The 22,651-nt window shown below is 50.5% G+C and overlaps 1 protein-coding gene across 1 annotated transcript in view; it reads right to left on the bottom strand.

The window, feature by feature from the left end:
* ncf1 (neutrophil cytosolic factor 1) overlaps positions 1-22,651 on the bottom strand; it is a 260,991-nt gene that overhangs the window by 82,552 nt on the left and 155,788 nt on the right. Inside the window, exon 8 of the mRNA XM_072469128.1 lies at positions 14,650-14,767. Within this exon, the coding sequence (XP_072325229.1) occupies positions 14,650-14,767 (118 nt within the window). The remainder of the gene's footprint in view (positions 1-14,649; positions 14,768-22,651) is intronic.

The raw sequence follows: 22,651 nt of genomic DNA, 5'->3' as shown, positions 1-22,651 counted from the left end.
GGCATATATAGCGATTTCTAGAGTTAGATGCTTATTTTGTAATAGTTCTTCCCTCAAATTTTTATCAGATAGTCCAGAAATTAATTGATGCATTATCACAATGTCTCTGAAACCAGCATAATCACAGCCTTGTGGTATTAACTTGAGATTTGTAATAAAATCAGAGATGGGTCCACCGTTTCCCTGACAAAAGTTAAATCTTTCCAGCATCTCACCAGCCTGACTGTTACAGCATTTAGCATATTTTTTGAGTATGATTTCTACTTTGGATTTGGCTTCATCTTTTAAGTAATTAAAGCAATTATAGATGTCTCTAGCTCCATGCCCTCCTGTTGAGAGTAGTAGGGCTATTTTTTGTTGCATCAGAGGCATGGCTTAAATCATTAGCTGTGATAAATATTTGGAACATCTGTTCAAACATTTTCCAGTTATAACTTCAATTACCGGTTGTTTCCAGCCACCATGGAGTTCCAACAAGTTCCATCGAATCAGTTAGTCGTCGAGCATCCATTTTCTGCGAAGTCTTCCACAGTCGAATATCTGGTTTGTTTTTCTTCTCTTGCTGATGTCTAGCTAGCTTTCTGAAATCACTCCTGGTATCATATATTATTCTCTAAGTCTGAATAAAGATTGTAGACTTCCAGTTAACACAAACACTTTATTCAGTAGGTTTGTTCTGTTTCCAGAGCTTAACTAGATGTAATACAGTCAAGAGGTATGACCAGTGAAGCTAAGGTAAGCTGCCTATGCTGAGCTGTCTCTGGCTGCTGCTGCTCCCTAGCCCTGTGCTTCTGAAAGAGGTGGATCCTACCTTGGGCTGGACCCTTTATACCCGCCTCTGATGCCCTCCAGTGATGCTGTGGCTGTTACATCTGTCTGCAGTCCCTGGTGTATGTGCAGATGTATGTACAGATGTACAGATCACTACAGAGACTGCCCCAGAAGAGCAGGGGGCCAGCCGGTGAGGCTCAAGTGCCATCCGTCCAACAGGCCGAGGAGGAGGTGCGAAGGAGGCGCCACATCAGGCCATGTTCATACCGTCGGCATCTGTCCTTCGAGGACCTGCCAGACCACATGTGCCACCAAAGACTCCGGCTAACAGGGAGCCTGTTAACACTGCTAACACTGTTGGGGAGGTTTTAAACTAATGTGGCAGGGGGATGGGAACCAGATTAGGAAGTTAGAGGTCAGTAAAGAGGCAGCAACTAAAGCCAGAAGGTACTAGATAATAAACTCATTGTGACTAAGGGGAAGAGTAGACAGGGAAGAGATGATGAACGCAAAGGGACAGGTGGTCTGAGGTGCATTTGTTTTAATGCGAGAAGTGTAGCAGGTAAGGCAGATGAACTTAGGGCTTGGATTAGTACCTGGGAATATGATGTTATTGGTATTACTGAGACTTGGTTGAGGGAAGGGCAAGATTGGCAACTAAATATCCCAGGGTATAGATGCTTCAGGAGGGAAAGAGAGGGAGGTAAAAGGGGTGGAGGAGTTGCATTACTGGTCAGAGATGATATCACAGCTGTGATTAAAGAGGGCACGATGGAGGATTCGAGCACTGAGGCAATATGGGTAGAAATAGGAAGGGTGCAGTAGCATTGTTGGGACTTTACTACAGGCCTCCCAAAAGTGAGCGTGAAGTAGAGATACAAATATGTAGACAGATTATAGAAAAATGTACGAGCAATAGGGTGGTCGTGATGGGAGATTTTAACTTCCCCAACATTGAATGGGACTCATGTAGTGTTCGAGGAGTAGATGGAGCAGAATTTGTAAAGAGCATCCAGGAGAGTTTTTTAGAGCAGTATGTAAATAGTCCAACTCGGGAAGGGGCCATACTGGACCTGGTATTGGGGAATGGTCCCGGCCAGGTGGTTAAAGTTTCAGTTGGTGATTACTTTGGGAATAGCGATCACAATTCCGTAAGTTTTAGAATACTCATGGACAATCATAGATTATCATAGGATTTACAGTGCAGAAGGAGGCCATTCGGCCCATCGAGTCTGCACCGGCTCTTGGAAAGAGCACCCTACTCAAGGTCAACGCCTCCACCGTATCCCCATAACCCAGTAACCCCACCCAATACTAAGGGCAATTTTGGACACTAAGGGCAATTTATCATAGCCAATTCACCTAACCTGCACATCTTTGGACTGTGGGAGGAAACCGGAGCACCCGGAGGAAACCCACGCACACACGGGGAGGATGTGCAAACTCCGCCAAGACAGTGACCCAAGCCGGAATCAAACCTGGGACCCTGGAGCTGTGAAGCAATTGTGCTATCCACAATGCTACCGTGCTGCCCGACAAAGACAAGAGTGGCCCTAAAGGAAGAGTGCTAAATTGGGGGAAGGCCAAGTATAACAAAATTCGGCAGGAGTTAGGGAATGTGGATTGGGAGCAACTGTTTAAGGGTAAATCCACATTTGAAATGTGGGAGTCTTTTAAGGAAAGGTTGATTAGAGTGCAGGGCAGACATGTCCCTGTGAAAATGAGGAATAGAAATGGCAAGATTAGGGAACCATGGATGACGGGTGTAATTGTGAGACTAGCTAAGATGAGAAAGGAAGCATACATAAGATCTAGGCAACTTAAAACTGATGAAGCTTTGGAGGAATATCAGGAAAGTAGGACAAATCTCAAACGAGGAATAAAGAGGGCTAAAAGGGGGCATGAAATATCTTTGACTAACAGGGTTAAGGAAAATCCCAAAGCCTTTTATTCGTATATAAGGAGCAAAAGGGTAACTAGAGAAAGGATTGGCCCACTCAAAGACAAAAGAGGGAATTTATGCTTGGAGTCAGAGGAAATGGGTGAGATTCTTAATGAGTACTTTGCATCGGTATTCACCAAGGAGAGGGACATGACGGATGTTGAGGTTAGGGATGAATGTTTAAATACTCTAGGTCAAGTCGGCATAAGGAAGGGGGACATTTTGGATATTCTAAAAGGCATTAAGGTGGACAGGTCCCCAGGCCCGGATGGGATCTATCCCAGGTTACTGAGGGAAGCGAGGGACGAAATAGCTGGGGCCTTAACAGATATTTTTGCAGCATCCTTGAGCATGGGTGAGGTCCTGGAGGATTGGAGAATTGCTAATGTTGTCCCTTTGTTTAAGAAGGGTAGCAAGGATAATCCAGGGAATTATAGACCTGTGAGCTTGACGTCAGTGGTAGGCAAACTGTTGGAGAAGATACTGAGGGATAGGATCTATTCACATTTGGAAGAAAATAGACTTATCAGTGATAGCAGCATGGTTTTGTGCAGGGAAGGTCATGTCTTACAAACCTAGTATAATTCTTTGAGGAAGTGACAAAGTTAATTGATGAGGGAAGGGCTGTAGATGTCATATACGTGGACTTCAGTAAGGCGCTTGATAAAGTTTCCCATGGCAGGTTGATGGAAAAAGTGAAGTCGCATGGGGTTCAGGGTGTACTAGCTAGATGGATAAAGAACTGGCTGGGCAACAGGAGACAGAGAGTAGTGGTGGAAGGGAGTGTCTCAAAATGGAGAAAGGTGACTAGTGGTGTTCCACAGGGATCTGTGCTCGGACCACTGTTGTTTGTGATATACATAAATGATCTGGACAAAGATATAGGTGGTCTGATTAGCAAGTTTGCAGATGATACTAAGATTGGTGGAGTTGCAGATAGCGAGGGGGACTGTCAGAGAATACAGCAAAATTTAGATAGACTGGAGAGTTGGGCAGAGAAATGGCAGATGGAGTTCAATCCAGGCAAATGCAACGTGATGCATTTTGGAAGATCTAATTCAAGATCGGACTATACAGTCAATGGAAGAGTCCTGGGGAAAATTGATGTACAGAGAGATCTGGGAGTTCAGGTCTATTGTGCCCTGAAGGTGGCATCGCAGGTCGATAGAGTGGTCAAGAAGGCATACAGCATGCTTGCCTTCATCGGGCGGGGTATTGAGTACAAGAGTCGGCAGATCATGTTACAGTTGTATAGGACTTTGGTTAGGCCACATTTGGAATACTGTGTGCAGTTCTGGTCGTCACATTACCAGAAGGATGTGGATGCTTTAGAGAGGGTGCAGAGGAGGTTCACCAGGATGTTGCCTGGTATGGAGGGTGCTAGCTATGAAGAAAGGTTGAGTAGATTAGGATTGTTTTCGTTGGAAAGACGGAGGTTGAGGGGGGACCTGATTGAGGTCTACAAAATTATGAGAGGTATGGACAGGGTGGATAGCAACAAGCTTTTTCCAAGAGTGGGGGTGTCAATTACAAGGGGTCACGATTTCAAGGTGAGAGGGGGAAAGTTTAAAGGAGATGTGCGTGGAAAGTTTTTTTACGCAGAGGGTGGTGGGTGCCTGGAACGCTTTGCCAGCGGAGGTGGTAGAGGCGGGCACGATAGCATCATTTAAGATGCATCTAGACAGATATATGAACGGGCAGGGAACAGAGGGAAGTAGATCCTTGGAAAATAAGCTGCAAGTTTAGATAAAGGATCTGGATCGGCGCAGGCTGGGAGGGCCGAAGGGCCTGTTCCTGTGCTGTAATTTTCTTTGTTCTATATTAAGACGATGGTGCACCTGGCACCGCAACGGTATGGGGAGGATACCTGCTCCCGGTGGCCGTCCCTGGGTCTTTCTAGGGGCCACGCGGGGATTTGCCTGGGATCTCTCAGAGGCCTCCACACTGTGTTAGATTGCCTCTGCTCCTGGGAATCGGACTTTTTCACCTTCACTCTGGACACCAAGATTCCTGGGTAGCAGGATTTGCCACCATTGCTGGCATACCTCAGATGGCACACAGGTATCCCGGTTCATCAGGGGGTGCCCTTCATTAATCAGAAGGGCTTCCACTCCCTGAATGTGCAGTTGGTGTATGACCACGAGCTGCACATCAAGCACGTCTGCATCCAATACCCAGGCAGCACGTGCCACATATCCTGGTGAACCCGTTGGTTCCTGGCACCTTCGATGCCCTCCCACGGGTGCGGTGTTGGCTCTTGGGCGACAAGAGCTATTCGCTGAGGCCTTGGATAATGATGCCTGTCCAGAGGCCCAAGACCGATGTGGATAACCATTATAACGACATTGATGCAGCAACCAAGAGCGCCATTGAGTGGTGCATCGGTGTCCTCACGATATGCTTCCGATGCCTGGACCGCTCTGGTGAGGCTCTCCAATATATCCCCAGGATGGTCTCGGACATGGTGCTGGCCTGCTGTGTCCTGAACAACATTATGCAGCAGTGGGTGTCATGCTGGAGGAGGAGGAAGAACATCAGGCCTCATCTGACAAGGAGGATGGCCAGGAAGAACCAGGCATGGAGCCCGGGCAGGCCCCCCAACGTGTGCTCCAGGGCCGCTGCACATTGGACAATCTTATCACCTCCAGATTTGCCAACTAGGAGGCCTGGCCACCGGCAGGTCCACCATCCTGCCCTACTTCTCTATACTCTTCCCCCCCCCCCCCCCCCCCAACCCCATGTGAAGTGGTGCACCATTATCCATATTGGGGGTTGGGGGGAGCAGTTATGGAGATGGCGAGTGGTGATGGGTCACCCACTGGGTAAGCTGTCCTGCAAGGCGGCCTCACACTTCTGTCCCCGTTCCCTGCCACCTCTGAGGGTGAGCCCAGGTGGAGCGTTCAATTATCCTGGGGACCATGCCCGCTGTCATCGTCCAACACCCACACCACCAGCCTCCCACACTACCTACTGGGCACACACTCGATCAGCCCAGCTCATCCCTCACACCGTTCAGACAGAGGATTGAGGCAGGTCGGAATGTTGGTGAAAAGTATTTAATGGTGACTATAAAAAAAATTCTGCCCTGACCCCTAACTCTAACCTATGTGCTGCATCTGTGCCAACTGGTGTCTAACTTCCTCAAGTGGCCTTCCGCTCCTTCTAGGTGTGATCTGAGACGGCACATCAAATGTGGACACGGCCTGATGTGTATCTCGCCCTCTGACCTGAGGTGCCTTTGGCGGCCACTTTCTGAAGGGTATGGACCTGGATGGGCCTGGCCCGGCCAATGTTCAGGTGTCACAGTTGTAATCCTGTTATGCCCGCTGCCCGTCAGGTGCACCAGTGTAAGGTGGAGGGGATTCAGAAGCGCTAAAGTGTTCCAGCATCTCCTCTGGGGGAGGCACTGGCCCCATCATTTCCTCCTCCCTCGGGGTGCTTGATGACCCCCGGGCTACTCCATGGGACGCAGGTGAGGCCTGTGGTAGTCTGTGTAGAGGTATTACGGTACCTGGTAATGCTGGAACACCATTGGTAGATATTGTATGTTTCCTATTGGTCGAGCTGTAGAGGAGCTCCGCCCTGCAAGGCGGGGTATAAGAACCCGTGCCGTCCCAACAGCCCTCATTCTGTACCTGAGCTGCTGGGGGAAACATCTAGCTTATTAAAGCCTTCAGTTGGACTACAACCTCGCTTTAGTGGTCATTGATCGTGTATCAATTTAATAAGCTAGATTTAAAAGGATGGAGCTCCGAATCAAGCCGGAGTCTGCGTCTGCAACTTAGCCCCCCCGCGGCAAACTCAGCGGCAACATTCAAGCACTGGCTGGCGTGTTTTAACGGACATCTCGGAACGGCCGAAAACACACCCATGGGAGAACAGAAATTGCAAGTCCTGCACTCGAGGGTGAGCCCGGAAATTTACACCCTCATCGAGGACGCGGACAACTTCGATGCAGCAATGGAGCTGCTAAAAGGACATTATATTCGCCCGGTAAACCAGTCTATGCCTGACATCTGCTGGCAACGAGGCGACAAATCCCTGGGGAATCGCTGGAAGAATTCTACCGTGCGCTCCTGGTGTTGGGGAGAAACTGCAGCTGCCCGTAGGTTTTGGCGAGCGCCCACACAGAACTTTTGATCCGGGACGCTTTCATTGCAGGTATGCTGTCCTCCCAAATACGCCAGCGATTGCTGGAGAAAGGCACTCTCGGCCTCAAGGAGGCACAGGCCCTTGCAGGCTCCCTGGATGTGGCCTCCCGAAACGTCCGCGCTTACGTCCCCGACTGCGCGGCAGCCATCTGGGCAGCGTGGTACCCCTCCGCGGCCGATCCCGAGACATCTCCCATCCCCCCACAAGCTTGTGCTGCAAGGTGGCCTGGCAACCCCGGGGGGCCCCGCTGCTACTTTTGCGGGCAGGCCAAGCACCCACCGGCAGCGCTGTCTGGCCCGCGCATCCACCTGCAAGGGATGCAGTAAAAAGGGCCACTTCGTGGTGGTATGCCAGGCCCGGGCGGTTGCTGCGGTCTCCGGTGGCGAATGCGGACCGCCACCACAACCCTCTCCACGATCCCCGTGTGGCCAGCGGGCGCCGCCATCTTCCTCCTCCAGGGCCACGTGCAGCCCCCGGGTGCCGCTATCTTGTCCCGTGGACGCCATGTGCGATGGATGGGTGCCGCCATTTTGCGCACCCCCAATCATGTGCGACCAATGGGCGCCGCCATCTTGGATGGACTCCCAGGAGCCCAGCTCGGCTGACCGCACACCGCCCAAAGAGAACAATCAACTGCTGTGATTAGCCTCGGTGACCCTGGACCAGTCCCGGCCTCAAACACTTTCAACTGCTACAACAACGGTACTAATCAACGGTCACGAGACGTCCTGCTTAATCGACTCTGGGAGCACGGAGAGCTTCATACACCCCGACATGGTAAGGCGCTGTTCTCTCCCCGTCCACCCCGTTAATCAAAAAATCTCCCTGGCCTCCGGTCCCCACTCAGTAGAGATAAAGGGGTTTTGTGTAGCAAACCTCACGGTCCAGGGAAGGGAGTTTAAAAATTACCGGCTCCACGTCCTTCCCCACCTCTGCGTGGCTACACTCATAGGGTTAGACTTCCAGTGCAATCTCCAAAGTCTAACTTTCAAATATGGCGGCCCTTTCCCCCTCTCACTGTCTGCGACCTCGCGACCATCAAGGTCGATCCGCCTTCCCTGTTTGCGAACCTCACCCCGGATTGCAAACCCGTCGCCACCAGTAGCAGATGCTACAGTGCCCAGGACCGGATCTTTATTAGGTCAGTGGTCCAAAGGCTACTGAGGGAAGGAGTCATTGAAGCGAGCAACAGTCCCTGGAGAGCTCAAGTAGTGGTGGTAAAGACCGGGGAGAAGGATAGGATGGTCATCGACTACAGTCAGACCATCAACAGGTTTACCCTCTCCCCCGCATATCCAACCTGGTAAACAGGATCGCGCATTACAAGGTCTTCTCCATGGTGGATCTTAAGTCCGCCTACCACCAGCTCCCCATCCGCACTAGTGACCGCCAGTACACTGCCTTCGAGGCAGATGGGCAGCTCTACCACTTCTTAAGGGTTCCCTTCGGTGTCACTAACGGGGTCTCGGTCTTCCAGCACGAGATGGGCTGAATGGTTGACCGGTACGGTTTACGGGCAACATTCCCGTATCTCGATAATGTCACCATCTGCGGCCATGACCAACAGGACCACGACACCAACCTCTGAAAATTCCTCCAGACCGCAAAGATCCTTAACCTTACGTATAACAAGGATAAATGCGTGTTTAGCACCGACCGCCTAGCCATCCTCGGCTACGTAGTGCAAAATGGAGTTATAGGCCCCGACCCTGAACGCATGCGCCCCCTTATGGAGTTCCCACTCCCTCAATGCTCCAAGGCCCTGAAGCGCTGCCTCGGGTTTTTCTCTTACTATGCCCAGTGGGTCCCCAACTATGCGGACAAGGCCCGTCCCCTGATCCAATCCACAGTTTTTCCCCTGTCGATAGAGGCCCGCCAAGCCTTCAGCTGCATCAAAGCAGACATTGCAAAGACAAAGATGCACACCATCGACGAGTCCCTCCCCTTCCAGGTCGAGAGCGACGCGTCTGACGTAGCTCTGGCGGCCACCCTCAACCAAGCGGGTAGACCCGTGGCCTTCTTCTCACGTACCCTCCATGCTTCCGAAATCCGCCACTCCTCGGTCGAAAAAGAGGCCCATGCCATAGTAGATGCTGTGCGACATTGGAGGCATTACCTGGCCGGCAGGAGATTCACTCTCCTCACTGACCAATGGTCGGTTGCTTCCATGTTCGATAATGCACAGCGGGGCAAGATAAAAAACGATAAGATCTTGCGGTGGAGGATCGGACTATGAGATCTTGTATCATCCCGGGAAGCTAAACGAGCCTCCTGATGCCCTGTCCCACGGCACATGTGCCAACGCACAAGTGGACCACCTCCGAGCCCTCCACGAGGACTTCTGCCACCCGGGGGTCACTCGCTTTTTCCACTTTATTAAGACCCACAACCTGCCCTACTCCATCGAGGAAGTCAGGACAGCCACAAGGGACTGCCAAATCTGCACGGAGTGCAAACCGCACTTCTACAGGCCAGAGAAAGCGCACCTGATAAAGGCTTCCCGTCCCTTTGAACGCCTCAGTATGGACTTCAAAGGCCCCCTCCCCTCCACCGACCGCAACACGTACTTCCTGAATGTGATTGACGAGTATTCCCATTTCCCATTCGCCATCCCCTGCCCCGACATGACCGTAGCCACCGTCATCAAGGCCCTCCATAGCATCTTTACGCTGTTCGGGTTCCCCGCGTACATACATAGTGATAGGAGGTCCTCCTTTATGAGCGACGAACTGCGTCAATTCCTACTCAGCAAAGGCATTGCCTCGAGCAGGAGGACCAGTTACAACCCCCGGGGTAACGGACAGGTAGAGAGGGAGAATGGAATGGTCTGGAAGACCGTCCTACTGGCCTTACGGTCCAGGAATCTCCCAGTCTCCCGCTGGCAGGAAGTACTCCCGGATGCCCTCCACTCCATCCGGTCACTACTTTGTACCACGACCAACCAAACACCTCACGAACGTCTCCGTGTCTTCCCCAGGAAGTCCTCCTCTGGGACCTCGCTCCCGACCTGGTTGGCAGCTCCCGGACTCATCCTGCTCCGAAAACACGTGCGGGCGCACAAGTCGGACCCGTTGGTTGAGAGGGTCCATCTTCTCCATGCTAACCCCGAGTACGCCTACGTGGCCTACCCCGACGGCCGGCAAGATACGGTCTCCCTAGGAGACCTGCCGCCTGCCAGATCCCCACGCACACCCCAGCCACCAGTCCCACCCTCCCTCCCACCGGTGCACCTAACAGCCGCCCCCTTCCCAGGAAGGTCGGTCCTTCTGCCAGCCCCGTCTAGGCCCCCCTGCCCACCGACGCACCCCACAGACGCTCCCTTCCCAGGTCAACCGGCTTCCCCACCAGCGCCGTTTGGGGGTGTTGAAGCTGGCACAGAGATCGAGGCCACACTCCTGGAGTCACAGACGCCCGAGCCTCCACCGGTGTCACCACCAGAGTTTCGACGATCACAGAGCACAACCAGGGCCCCCGATCGACTGATTGCTTCATTTTAATGTGTATATAGTTAATTGTGAATCTGTAAATAGCTACGACAGTAAGACAAAACGCTGTATGGAGGTATTACGGTACCTCCATAACTATAATTTCTACCATGCTACCATGTTGCAATATCAAGCCACCACCCCCGCCGGACTCTTTTTTTAACAGGGGGTGAATGTGGTAGTCTTTGTAGAGGTATTATGATACCTGGTAATGCTGGAACACCATTGGTAGATATTGTATGTTTCCTATTGGTCAAGCTGTATGGTAGCTCCGTCCTGCAAGGCGGGGTATAAGAGCCCGTGCCACCCCAGCAGCCTCCTTTCTGTACCTGAGCAGCTGGGGGAAACATCTAGCTTATTAAAGCCTTCAGTTGGACTACAACCTCGTTTTAGTGGTCATTGATCGTGCATCAAGGCCAGAGTAAGTTCCAGCCGTTCCATAGTCACCTGGAGCTGCCAGTCCTGGAAACCTGTCGGCGTCTGAACCATGGTCTCAATGCCCTCAGCAATGGAGCACTGAGACTGTGCCACGTCCCTCCGAGAGTGAGTCATGTCCCTCACTGGTCAGTCACATCCCTCTCAACGCCCTCAGCCATGACCCTTTGTGACTGGGTCAAGCTCTGGAATGCTGCAGCAATGTCCATGTGGGCCCAAAACATGGCTGCCCAGTGCCTCAGCCATCGACCGCACAATGTGCCCCAAGCCTTAGATGACCCATGGCTGTGACTTTTTGGCCCAAGGCTTCCACTGCGAACGTCACCCATTCAGTGTTGGCCTGGGTACCACGCATTCTCAGCACCGTCTCCTGTGCCTCAAGGCGGTTGGACTCCTCCCTCTGTGCCTGCAGATGCTGGAAAGTTGCTGACGCTCCTTGCTGTAGATCCTGGCTCCGGGTCTACATCTTCACCAGTCAAAGAATCATAGTTTCCTGAAGCACTATGGGCGGGATTCTCCCAACGGGAGTCTGAGTGCTGATGCCGGAGTAAAAACCGGAGTGTTTTACTCCGGCGTCGGCGCCCGTTCCCAGACCCCTATTCTGGGGCCTCCGTGGGGCTGGCAGGGGCGTGGCATGATTTGTGGGGGACTTCTTACGCGTGCCGGCCCCGACCCAACATGGGGCCGGTGTTAAGAGGCCGGCCGCGCCGGTAAGTAGTCCCGGGGGGGGGGGAAGAGGCCGGCCCACCAATCGGTGGGCTCCGATCGCGGGCCAGACCCCATCACAGCCCCCCCCCCCGATGTAGGAGCCCCCCCCCACAGGCCGCCCCCCGAACGTTCCCGCTGGCAGCGACCAGGGGTTATCGGCGCCGGCGGGACTCTGCCCATCCAGGTCGGAGAATCGGTGGCCCCGCTGATTCCAGCTGCCCGCGGCAAATACACCAGCGCAAATGCACCTGGCTGGATGACAACTGTTTCCTGGGATCGGGCTGCCCCCCGGATTGTTCGCTCCCTCAGGAGTTCCTACCTCCACCTGATGTGCTGCAGCATGTGTGACGTGCCCACCAGGAGGTGACCCAGGATTGTATTGTAGATTTCTGCTGTACCACACTTGCAGAGTAAGCCCGTGTGTTCCCCATAACCATAATCTATTAAAAGTTGTGGGTCAGGTGAACTCCATGATACATTTTGGGGTTCTCTAAACCCTGGCCCATAACACAAGGCACCTGGCCAAAGAGGACAATACAGGTGTTGGGGTTTGGTGCAGGGTGGGATGTGAAGGAGTTGCAGGCAGGTTGGTTTTGATTGGCTCCTATGGGAATGGGGGTGTGATATGAGGCGTGAGGGACAGGAGCAATGTCATGAGCACAGACGTGGTGGCAGCACGGTAGCCTTGTGGATAGCACAATTGCTTCACAGCTCCAGGGTCCCAGGTTCGATTCCGGCTTGGGTCACTGTCTGTGCGGAGTCTGCACGTTCTCCCTGTGCGTACGTGGGTTTCCTCCGGGTGCTCCGGTTTCCTCCCACAGTCCAAAGATGTGCAGGTTAGGTGGATTGGCCATGATAAATTGCCCTTAGTGTTCACAATTGCCCTTAGTGTTGGGTGGGGTTACTGGGTTATGGGGATCGGGTGGAGGTGTTGACCTTGGGTAGGGTGCTCTTTCCAAGAGCCGGTGCAGTCTCTGCACTGCACTGTAAATTCTATGTTAATCTATGTAATGACTTGCACGAGCCGCCCTAAGGAGGCCATTCATCTTCTTCCGACACTGCGCGCCACTCCGCTTGGTGAGGCGGACAGCACTGACTGTCTTCGGCACCTCCTCCTTCTCCCATGCCCAGTTCAGGATTGCAGGCTAGAACCTCCTGTCCACCCTGGGGTCCCACCTCTCCACCGCCCCCGCATCCAACATTCGATGGAGCTCTGACTCGGTGAACTTTGGGGCGTTCTCCTCTGGGCCGTCTCCTTGTCTGGAATGAGAGTGTGTGGGGAGTGGAGTGCTTATAAGCAGCTCCAGCTCTCCAGCACCAATTCCGGTCCCAGCGAATCTGACGCCGGCGAGAATGGGAATTGTTGACCCATTAGCATTTCCTGAATTGCTCCACCAACAGCGCCCCCAATGGGAATGGGAATTGCACACTATTCAGTCCTGCTGTCAACGCTGCTCCCAAACTGAGAATTTTTCCCTTATGTTCTCTTCACAACTTACTTCCCTGCCTACCTTCGTCCAAGCCACTGACATAGATTTAAATAGTTGAGGCCCCAAATACTGGGCAGGCACTCCACTTGTTACAGCTTGCCAACCGGAAAATGAGCCAAAAAGGATTTGCGACACCCTTTCAGTTCACTGTCACCATGGCAACTGCTAAATAGAAAACTGCCATTAGCCTTACAGGTGTCGACAAGTTTTCAATGGAATTTCAATACATTCTGAAATAGAATGTTACACTCCACACAACATTGCTAATAATATGATGAATTAATGGTTAAATAGCAAATTTTAAGTAGAGAAATGCAGTTGGTTGGAACAGAGTGACTTTCATTTCAATACAATGTGGAAAGGTGCAAATTGCAGAGGGCACAGCAACATTGTCACAAACGTGTGAAACGGTTGACCACAGGGGCAGATAACTCAGAAAAGGTGCGACATCATTGTTATAAATATTTAGCTGTGGGTAGATTAGTTGAGCATTGCTCTTTAAAATAATATCAGCTGTGGCTCAAGGGGCAGTGCTCACCTCTCTGATTCAGAAGATCTATGAGTTCAAGTCCCACACCAAAGACTTGGGCTGTGATCTACCGGCCATGGTGAAACCCGACTGGTAGACTCACCAGATCTAATGTGACGTCGCGATGTGAACCCCGCCCATAGTGGGTGGATCACGTTTTGGCAAATCTGTATATTAGAGCAAGACAGCTAGTCTCTCTCTAATGGGCATTCCCAAGATCTAATCAAGGCATGGTATCTAACCCCCTTGCCTTGGAGATCTTGGGCGAGCGCTGTTCAGTGCTTGTCTCCACAAAGACCTGATGGAAAGGCGCTGGTGGGTGTGTCCCAGGGGATCGAAGGCCTAGGTGATTTCCCTCTGGGCAGGATGGCACCCTGGCACTCCTGGTACCCTGGCAGTGCCACCCAAGTGCCAGGCTGGCACTGCTGCCAAGGTGCCAAGCTGGCATTTTCCCTGTGCTGCGGATCTGACCTGGGGGTACCCTACGGAGGTGTGGGGGGGGGGGGTTTCAGAGGGTGGGAGAAGGCTTGAGGACCCCTTTACAGGTGAGTTGGAGGCTTGGTGGTCGAGTCGGGGGGGGTCAAGAGATCGGGAATATTGTGAGCAGTTTTGGGCCACGTATCTAAGAAAGGATGTTCTGGCCTTGGAGGGGATCCAGAAGATGTTCAGAACAATGAGCCCCAGAATGAAGGGCTTGTCAGATGAGGAGTGGTCAAGGACTCTGGGCCTGTACTTGGTTGGCCGAATGGCCTAATTCTACTCCTATATCTTATGGTCTAAAATCTAAGTTGATGCTCCAATGCAATACTGAGGGAGTACTACACTATCCCAGGTGCTGTCTTTGAGATGAAGAATTTAGCCGAGGGCCTCTGGTGGATGTGAACACTCTCAGCACTAAATTTAAAGAAGAGCTGGGATGATCTACCTTGTGTTCAGGCCATTGTTTATTCCTCAACCCAAGAACAGATTGCCTCATTAAGTTAGCTGTTATATTTCTGACATTGCAGTATTGACAAATGCAGTTCATCGGCTGTAAAGCATTTTGGCGCATCTTGAAGTTGTGAGAGGCACTATGTAAATGCAGTTCTGTCTTTTCACCTGAGAATTATAAAGCTTATCTCCATTTTTCTCACTTACCTTATCACCCACCACCCGTCCAGCAATTTATGTATAACATCAACCAACTCGTCTTCACACAGGGTCATCTCGTCATCCTGAGTTGCAGTATAGCTTTTAATTACTTTGTACAGCTCACCTAAAACATAAAACAGGAGTTGTAATCTTCTTCAGGGTATGCTGGTGAATATGTCTGAACTAATTTCTTCAGAATGGTTTAAAAATGGCCCAGAGCTTTACCCTGTATTGTATCCTGTCCAACAACAACTTATATTTGTTTGGTATCTTCGAGATAGTAAAACATCCCAATGTGCTTCATAGTACTATTATCGAAGTAACTGAGTAAGATCAGGAGTTACTGGCACAGGTGATCAAAACTTGATCAAAAAGATTTAAGGAGGTACGATGGCACAGTGGTTAGCGCTGCTGCCTCTCAGCACGAGGGACCCAGGCTCGATTACGGTCTTGGGTGACTGTCTGTGCGGAGTTTGCACATTCTCCCCGTGTCTGTGTGGATTTCCTCCGGGTGCTCCGGTTTCCTCCCACAGTCCAAAGATGTGCAGGTTAGGTGGATTGGCCGTGATAAATTGCCCCTTAGAGTCCAGGGATGTGCACGTTACGTGGGGTTGTGGGGTTACAGGGATGGAGCGGGAAAGTGGGCCTAGATAGGGAGCTCTTTCAGTGGAGCAGTGCAGACTTGATGGGCCAAATGGCCTCCTTCTGCACTGTAGGGAATCTATGATTCTATGAAGGAGTGCCCCAAAGTAGGAGAGTGAGGTTTTTAAAAAAATTGTTCGTAAGATGTGGATGTCAAAGAACAAATAAAGAACAAAGAAATGTACAGCACAGGAACAGGCCCTTCGGCCCTCCAAGCCCGTGCCGACCATGCTGCCTGACTAAACTACAATCTTCTACACTGCCTGGGTCCGTATCCCTCTGTTCCCATCCTATTCATGTATTTGTCAAGGTGCCCCTTAAATGTCACTATCGTCCCTGCTTCCACCACCTCCTCTGGCAGCGAGTTCCAGGCACCCACTACCCTCTGTGTAAAAAACTTGCCTCGTACATCTACTCTAAACCTTGCCCCTCTCACCTTAAACCTATGCCCCCAGTAATTGACTCCTCTACCCTCTGACTATCCACTCTGTCTAAGCCCCTCATAATTTTGTAGACCTCTATCAGGTCGCCCCTCAACCTCCGTCGTTCCAATGAGAACAAACCGAGTTTATTCAACCGCTCCTCATAGCTAATGTCCTCCATACCAGGCAACATTCTGGTAAATCTCTTCTGCACCCTCTCTAAAGCCTTCTACATCCTTCTGGTAGTGTGGCGACCAGAATTGAACACTATACTCCAAGTGTGGCCTAACTAAAGTTCCATACAGCTGCAACATGACTTGCCAGTTCTCATACTCAATGCCCCGGCCAATGAAGGCAAGCATGCCGTATGCCTTCTTGACTACCTTCTCCACCTGCGTTGCCCCTTTCAGTGACCTGTGGACCTGTACACCTAGATTTCTCTGACTTTCAATACTCTTGAGGGTTCTACCATTCACTGTATATTCCCTACCTGCATTAGACCTTCCAAAATGCATTACCTCACATTTGTCCGGATTAAACTCCATCTGCCCTCTCTCCGCCCAAGTCTCCAAACAATCTAAATCCTGCTGTATCCTCTGACAGTCCTCATCGCTATCCGCAATTCCACCAACCTTTGTGTCGTCTGAAAACTTACTAATCAGACCAGTTACATTTTCCTCCAAATCATTTATATATACTACAAACAGCAAAGGTCCCAGCACTGATCCCTGCGGAACACCACTGGTGGCAGCCCTCCAATTAGAAAAGCATCCTTCCATTGCTACTCTCTGCCTTCTATGACCTAGCCAGTTCTGTATCCACCTTGCCAGCTCACCCCTGATCCCGTGTGACTTCACCTTTTGTACTCGTCTACCATGAGGGACCTTGTCAAAGGCTTTACTGAAGTCCATATAGACAACATCCACTGCCCTACCTGCATCCATCATCTTTGTGACCTCCTAGAAAAACTCTATCAAGTTAGTGAGACACGACCTCCCCTTCACAAAACCATGCTGCCTCTCGCTAATACGTCCATTTGCTTCCAAATGGGAGTAGATCCTGTCTCGAAGAATTCTCTCCAGTAATTTCCCTACCACTGAAGTTAGGCTCACTGGCCTGTAGTTCCCTGGATTATCCTTTCTACCCTTCTTAAACAGAGGAACAACATTGGCTATTCTCCAGTCCTCCGGGACATCACCTGAAGACAGTGAGGATCCAAATATTTCTGTCAAGGCCTCAGCAATTTCCTCTCCAGCCTCCGTCAGTATTCTGGGGTAGATCCCATCAGGCCTTGGGGACTTATCTACCTTAATATTTTTTAAGACGCCCAACACCTCGTCTTTTTGGATCTCAATGTGACCCAGGCTAACTACACACCCTTCTCCAGACTCAACATCTACCAATTCCTTCTCTTTGGTGAATACTGATGCAAAGTATTCATTTAGTACCTCGCCCATTTCCTCTGGCTCCACACATAGATTCCTTTGCCTATCCCTCAGTGGGCCAACCCTTTCCCTGGCTATCCTCTTGCTTTTTATGTACGTGTAAAAAGCCTTGGGATTTTCCTTAACCCTATTTGCCAATGACTTTTCGTGACCCCTTCTAGCCCTCCTGACTCCTTCCTACTTTCCTTATATTCCACACAGGCTTCGTCTGTTCCCAGCCTTTTAGCCCTGACAAATGCCTCCTTTTTCTTTTTGACGAGGCCTACAATATCTCTCGTTATCCAAGGTTCCAGAAAATTGCCGTATTTATCCTTCTTCCTCACAGGAACATGCCGGTCCTGAATTCCTTTCAACTGACACTTGAAAGCCTCCCACATGTCAGATGTTGATTTGCCCTCAAACATCCGCCCCCAATCTAGGTTCTTCAGTTCCCGCCTAATATTGTTATAATTAGCCTTCCCCCAATTTAGCACATTCACCCTAGGACCACTCTTATCCTTGTCCACCAGCACTTTAAAACTTGCTGAATTATGGTCACTGTTCCAGAAATGCTCCCCTACTGAAACCTCTACCACCTGGCCCGGCTCATTCACCAATACCAGGTCCAGTACCGTCCCTTCCCTAGTTGGACTGTCTACATATTGTTTTAAGAAGCCCTCCAGGATGCTCCTTACAAACTCTGCCCCGTCTAAGCACCTGGCACTAAGTGAGTCCCAGTCAATATTGGGGAAGTTGAAGTCTCCCATCACCACAACCCTGTTGTTTTTACTCTTTTCCAAAATCTGTCTACCTATCTGCTCCTCTATCTCCCGCTGGCTGTTGGGAGGCCTGTAGTAAACCCCCAACATTGTGACTGCACCCTTCTTATTCCTGATCTCTACCCATATAGCCTCACTGCCCTCTGAGGTGTACAGCTGTGATATCCTCCCTAACCAGTAGCGCAACTCCGCCACCCCTTTTACATCCCCCTCTATCCCGCCTGAAACATCTAAATCCTGGAACGTTTAGCTGCCAATCCTGCCCTTCCCTCAACCAGATCTCTGTAATGGCAACAACATCATAGTTCCAAGTACTAATCCAAGCTCTAAGTTCATCTGTCTTACCCGTAATACTTTGTGCATTAAAACATATGCACTTCAGGCCACCAGACCCGCTCTGTTCAAATTGCGGTAGTACACCTTGTAGATGGTACACACTGCTGCCACTGTGCGTTGATGGTGGAGGGAGTGAATATTTAAGGAGGTGAATGTAGTCGTAGAAGGGCCTGGCACATACAGGGTTAATGTGGGACTGAGCACAGTTATGCCCACACAGAAGGCACATGACCCAGACCCAGGGGTCAGTGCAGGTGTTGAGCAGAGATGGATTATGACTAAAGCATGGCCGTGAGCTCTGAAATAAGCACAGATGCTGGAAGACAAAACCTCAATGAAAATTCTGAGTTGAGAGAAGCTCCCAACTGAAATTGAAGACCCAGCGAAATTTCACCAGAAAATGCTCCAGAGAAAAGGCCTGGAAGCTAAAGGCAGAGATTGTTATGGAATCAGAAAACCACACTGAATCTCCCTTCAAGTTTAGCTTCAGAGCGCAGAGTTCATAGAGCCTGCAAGAGTGAGCTAAATCTTCTAAAGTTCCAGGCTTCAGCTAGCCCTGAGAACCCTTTCCCTAATCCAGTGTCAGAGGCACCAATGAAGGAAAGCCCGTTGCTAAAACCCAATGCCCAACACATAGCCTTTGAACTGGTAAGAACAGGAAAATAATGAATTATCCAAATCTCTTGCAAACGACCTGACTGTTCAGCTTGGAAAGTGGAAGCATAACTTGAAATTCTAATGCATCATTACACGGCTTTGCAAATTGTGGAACAAAAGAAATCGGCGCACAGCCAATCCAGGCAGCGAATGCTAAGAGTCTTCTTCAAGAGGTACATCACCGCCATTTTGCAAAGTCTGGCTAAACCAACAATTCACAAAGTCTGAGTTTTACAGCACGGATAGAGACCCTTTGTCCCATTGTGTCTGTGCTGACCATCAATCACGCATCTATTCTCATCCCAATTTCCATCACTTTGTCCGTATCCTCTCTCCCGCCTCCACCTGTGAATTTTTCTCCTTCAAATTTTTCTACAATTCCCCCTTGAAGGAAGTCTCTCTGTCTCGAGTCAACAGCAGTGTTATCTTGGAAGCCTGTGAGCTCTTAAAACTGCACATACAATCTAAAAATGTTCAACAAGGATCCCAATTGAACACTCAATTTTAACTAATTCAACGGCCAACCCTAATAGGAAATGTGCCATCATTGAGAAATGATTTTTCAGATTACTGGAGTACATCAGGTCTCAATACAAAAATCAGAGGAAACCCAGATTACTGCTTTTTATATTGGTTTGGTGATCTTGTGAATCATATTATCCCAATGCAAGGCATTGATGAATCCACAACCAGTTTCAAGGAACTATTAATAGCCTTTGATGAATATTTTAATCTTCAACTTGAGGAATACCTTTTTGAAGAACCCGATGATGTGTTAAGTAAGTTGGTTCAACGTTGACTGCAACTAGATGCAGTGAAACTAGAAACAGGCTTCTGACACAGGAGATGGTCCAACACTGTTTTATTGAACTTCCTGATTGCTGTACATAGTCTGCTGTTAGTTGACACTCTATCAATCTAATTTATAATCTCCTACTGGCTTGACCAGACTAACTCTCAACCTCATGGTGATAGTGCTCACTGGCTTGTGCACTCTTGCTATCTCAGTAGCTGTGTCCTGTAGAGAGAGAGAGAGTCTTAATGCCCTGTGTGCTTTATGGTGGTGGTGTCCTGTCTAGTGATTGGTTGTTATATGTTGTGTTTGTTCATTGGTTATCCTGTGTGTCAATCACTGCCTTTCTGCATCTCATTATATACATGAGTGGATATTATGACATCTCCCCTTTTTGAAGTAAATTTTGGAATGTGGCGATATATATACATGCATGATTCTATACAAGTGGTGAGTGAATGAAGATATGTACATGGGAAGGTATCTATCGTGCAGATGCAGAGCAAACTGAACAAAATTTACAAGATTTAAGTCTATAGATTCAGTCTTTGTGGCGGGCGACAAATTCTTGTCAATCGCCTCAGAAGTGGAGGGGGGGACGCCGGCACTTGGACAGGCGGGATTGCTGCCATGTCGGTGGCCTCATGGAATGGCGGGGTCGCTGCCAGATCGGTGGCCTTGTGGTGCGAGATGTCCGGAGGAGGCATGATGACATGCGGAGAAGTGCGGCCAGGCGGTGGGCAGGGAACCTTTCGTAGCACCCTCCTGTTGCACCGTAGAATGGAGCCATCAGCCATTTGGACAATGAAGGACTTGGGGGCAGCCTGCTTGATGACAATAGCTGGGGCTGACGAACCTCCCTCAGGCAACTGGACGCAAACAACATCGTGTGGAGCCAGCACAGGTAGATCCTTGGCATGACCATCATACGTGATCTTCTGCTGGTCCCTGGATCGCTGAACTTTCTGCAGCACCGTGAGGCGGTCAAGGTCTGGAACATGGATGGCTGGAACAGTCGTCCTCGGGTTGCGGTTCATGAGCAGCTGCACCGGAGACAAACCAGTCGACAGAGGGGTTGCCCTGTGTGCCAACAGCGCCAGGTTGAAGTCCGAGGCTGAGTCTGCAGCCTTGCACAGCAACCGCTTGACAATATGGACCCCTTTTTCAGCCTTCCCGTTTGATTGCGGGTAATGGGGACTGGATGTGATGTGACTGAAGTGGTAGGATCGTGCAAAGTCGGATCACTCTTGGCTGTAGAAACATGGGCCGTTGTCACTCATTACTATGAGTGGTATGCCGTGCCTGGAAAACGTCTCTTTGCAGGCTTTAATCACTGACTTGGACGTGAGATCCGACAGTTTCAACACTTCCGGGTAGCTGGAGAAGCAGCACGGTAGCATAGTGGTTAGCACAATTGCTTCACAGCTCCAGGGTCCCAGGTTCGATTCTTGGCTTGGGTCACTGTCTGTGCGGAGTCTGCACGTTCTCCCTGTGTGTGCGTGGGTTTCCTCCGGGTGCTCCGGTTTCCTCCCACAGTCCAAAGATGTGCAGGTTAAGTGGATTGGCCATGCTAAATTGCCCTTAGTGTCCAAAATTGATCTTAGTGTTGGGTGGGGTTACTGGGTTATGGAGATGGGGTGAAGGTGTGGATTTGGGTAGGGTGCTCTTTCCAAGAGCCGGTGCAGACTCGATGGGCGAATGGCCTCCTTCTGTACTGTAAATTCTATGATTCTAGTCGACCAAGAGCACGTAATCACGCCCATTTGCGTGAAAGAGGTCTATCCCCACCTTGGACCACGGAGAAGTCACGATCTCGTGCTGTTGCAGTGTTTCCTTGGGCTGAGCTGGTTGAAACTTCTGGCATGTTGTGCAGTTGAGGACCATGTTGGCAATGTCCTGGCTGATGCCAGGCCAGTAGACTGCCTGCCGAGCTCTGCGTCGACATTTTTCAACCCCGAGGTGACCCTCATGGATCTGTCTGAGCACCATGTCTTGCATGCTTTGGGGAATGACGATTCTATCTAGTTTAGGAAGGATCCCCTCGACAACCGTTAACTCGTCTTTAACGTTAAAGAACTGGGGGCACTGCCCTTTTTGCCAGCCATGGGCGAGGTGTTGCATCACGTGCTGCAGTAGAGGATCTTTGGCAGTTTCTTCGCGTATCTGGACAACTCGTTCATCCGTGGCTGGGAGGTTGCTGGCACACAACTGCACCTGTGCCTCGATGTGGCAAATGAAGTCGCCCGGTTCACACGGCATGGTGATGGATCGGGATAGGGCATCCGCGACAATCAGCTCCTTGCCCGGTGTGTAGACGAGTTTGAAGTCATATTGGTGGAGACGAAGAAGAATTTGCTGCAGCTGAGGTGCCATGCCATTTAAATCCTTCTGGATTATGTGGACTAAAGGCCTGTGGTCTGTTTCCACCGTGAACTTCAGCAGACTGTATACGTAGTCATGAAACTTGACTATTCCTGTCAGGAGACCCAGACACTCCTTTTCGATCTGGGCATACCGTTGTTCGGTCAGAGTCATGGCCCTGGAGGCATATGCCACTGGAGCCCAGGACGAGGAATCGTCTCGCTGGAGGAGCACCACCCCAATGCCGTCCTGGCTTGCGTCTGTGGATATCTTGGTATCCTTGGTCGGGTCAAAGAACGCCAGTACTGGGGCTGTGGTGAGCTTCGCCTTCAGCTCAAGCCACTCCGCTTGATGTGCGGGAAGCCACTGGAACACTGTCGACTTTTTAACGAGATGCCGGAGGGCCGTGGTGTGGGATGCCATGTTGGGAATGAATTTTCCGAGAAGATTTACCATCCCGAGGAAGCGGAGGACCGCCTTTTTGTCCTCTGGGGTCTTCATGGCATTGATTGCCAGCACCTTGTCAGCGTCAGGTTGCACACCTTGCTGTGAAATGTGGTCACCTAAAAACTTGATAGCGGACCGCCCAAACGA

Source organism: Scyliorhinus torazame, chromosome 12 (genome assembly GCF_047496885.1).
Source record: "Scyliorhinus torazame isolate Kashiwa2021f chromosome 12, sScyTor2.1, whole genome shotgun sequence".
NCBI classification, from domain to species: domain Eukaryota; kingdom Metazoa; phylum Chordata; class Chondrichthyes; order Carcharhiniformes; family Scyliorhinidae; genus Scyliorhinus; species Scyliorhinus torazame.
Note: the sequence above shows the minus strand (reverse complement) of the source record. Positions and strands in the feature narration are given on the sequence as shown.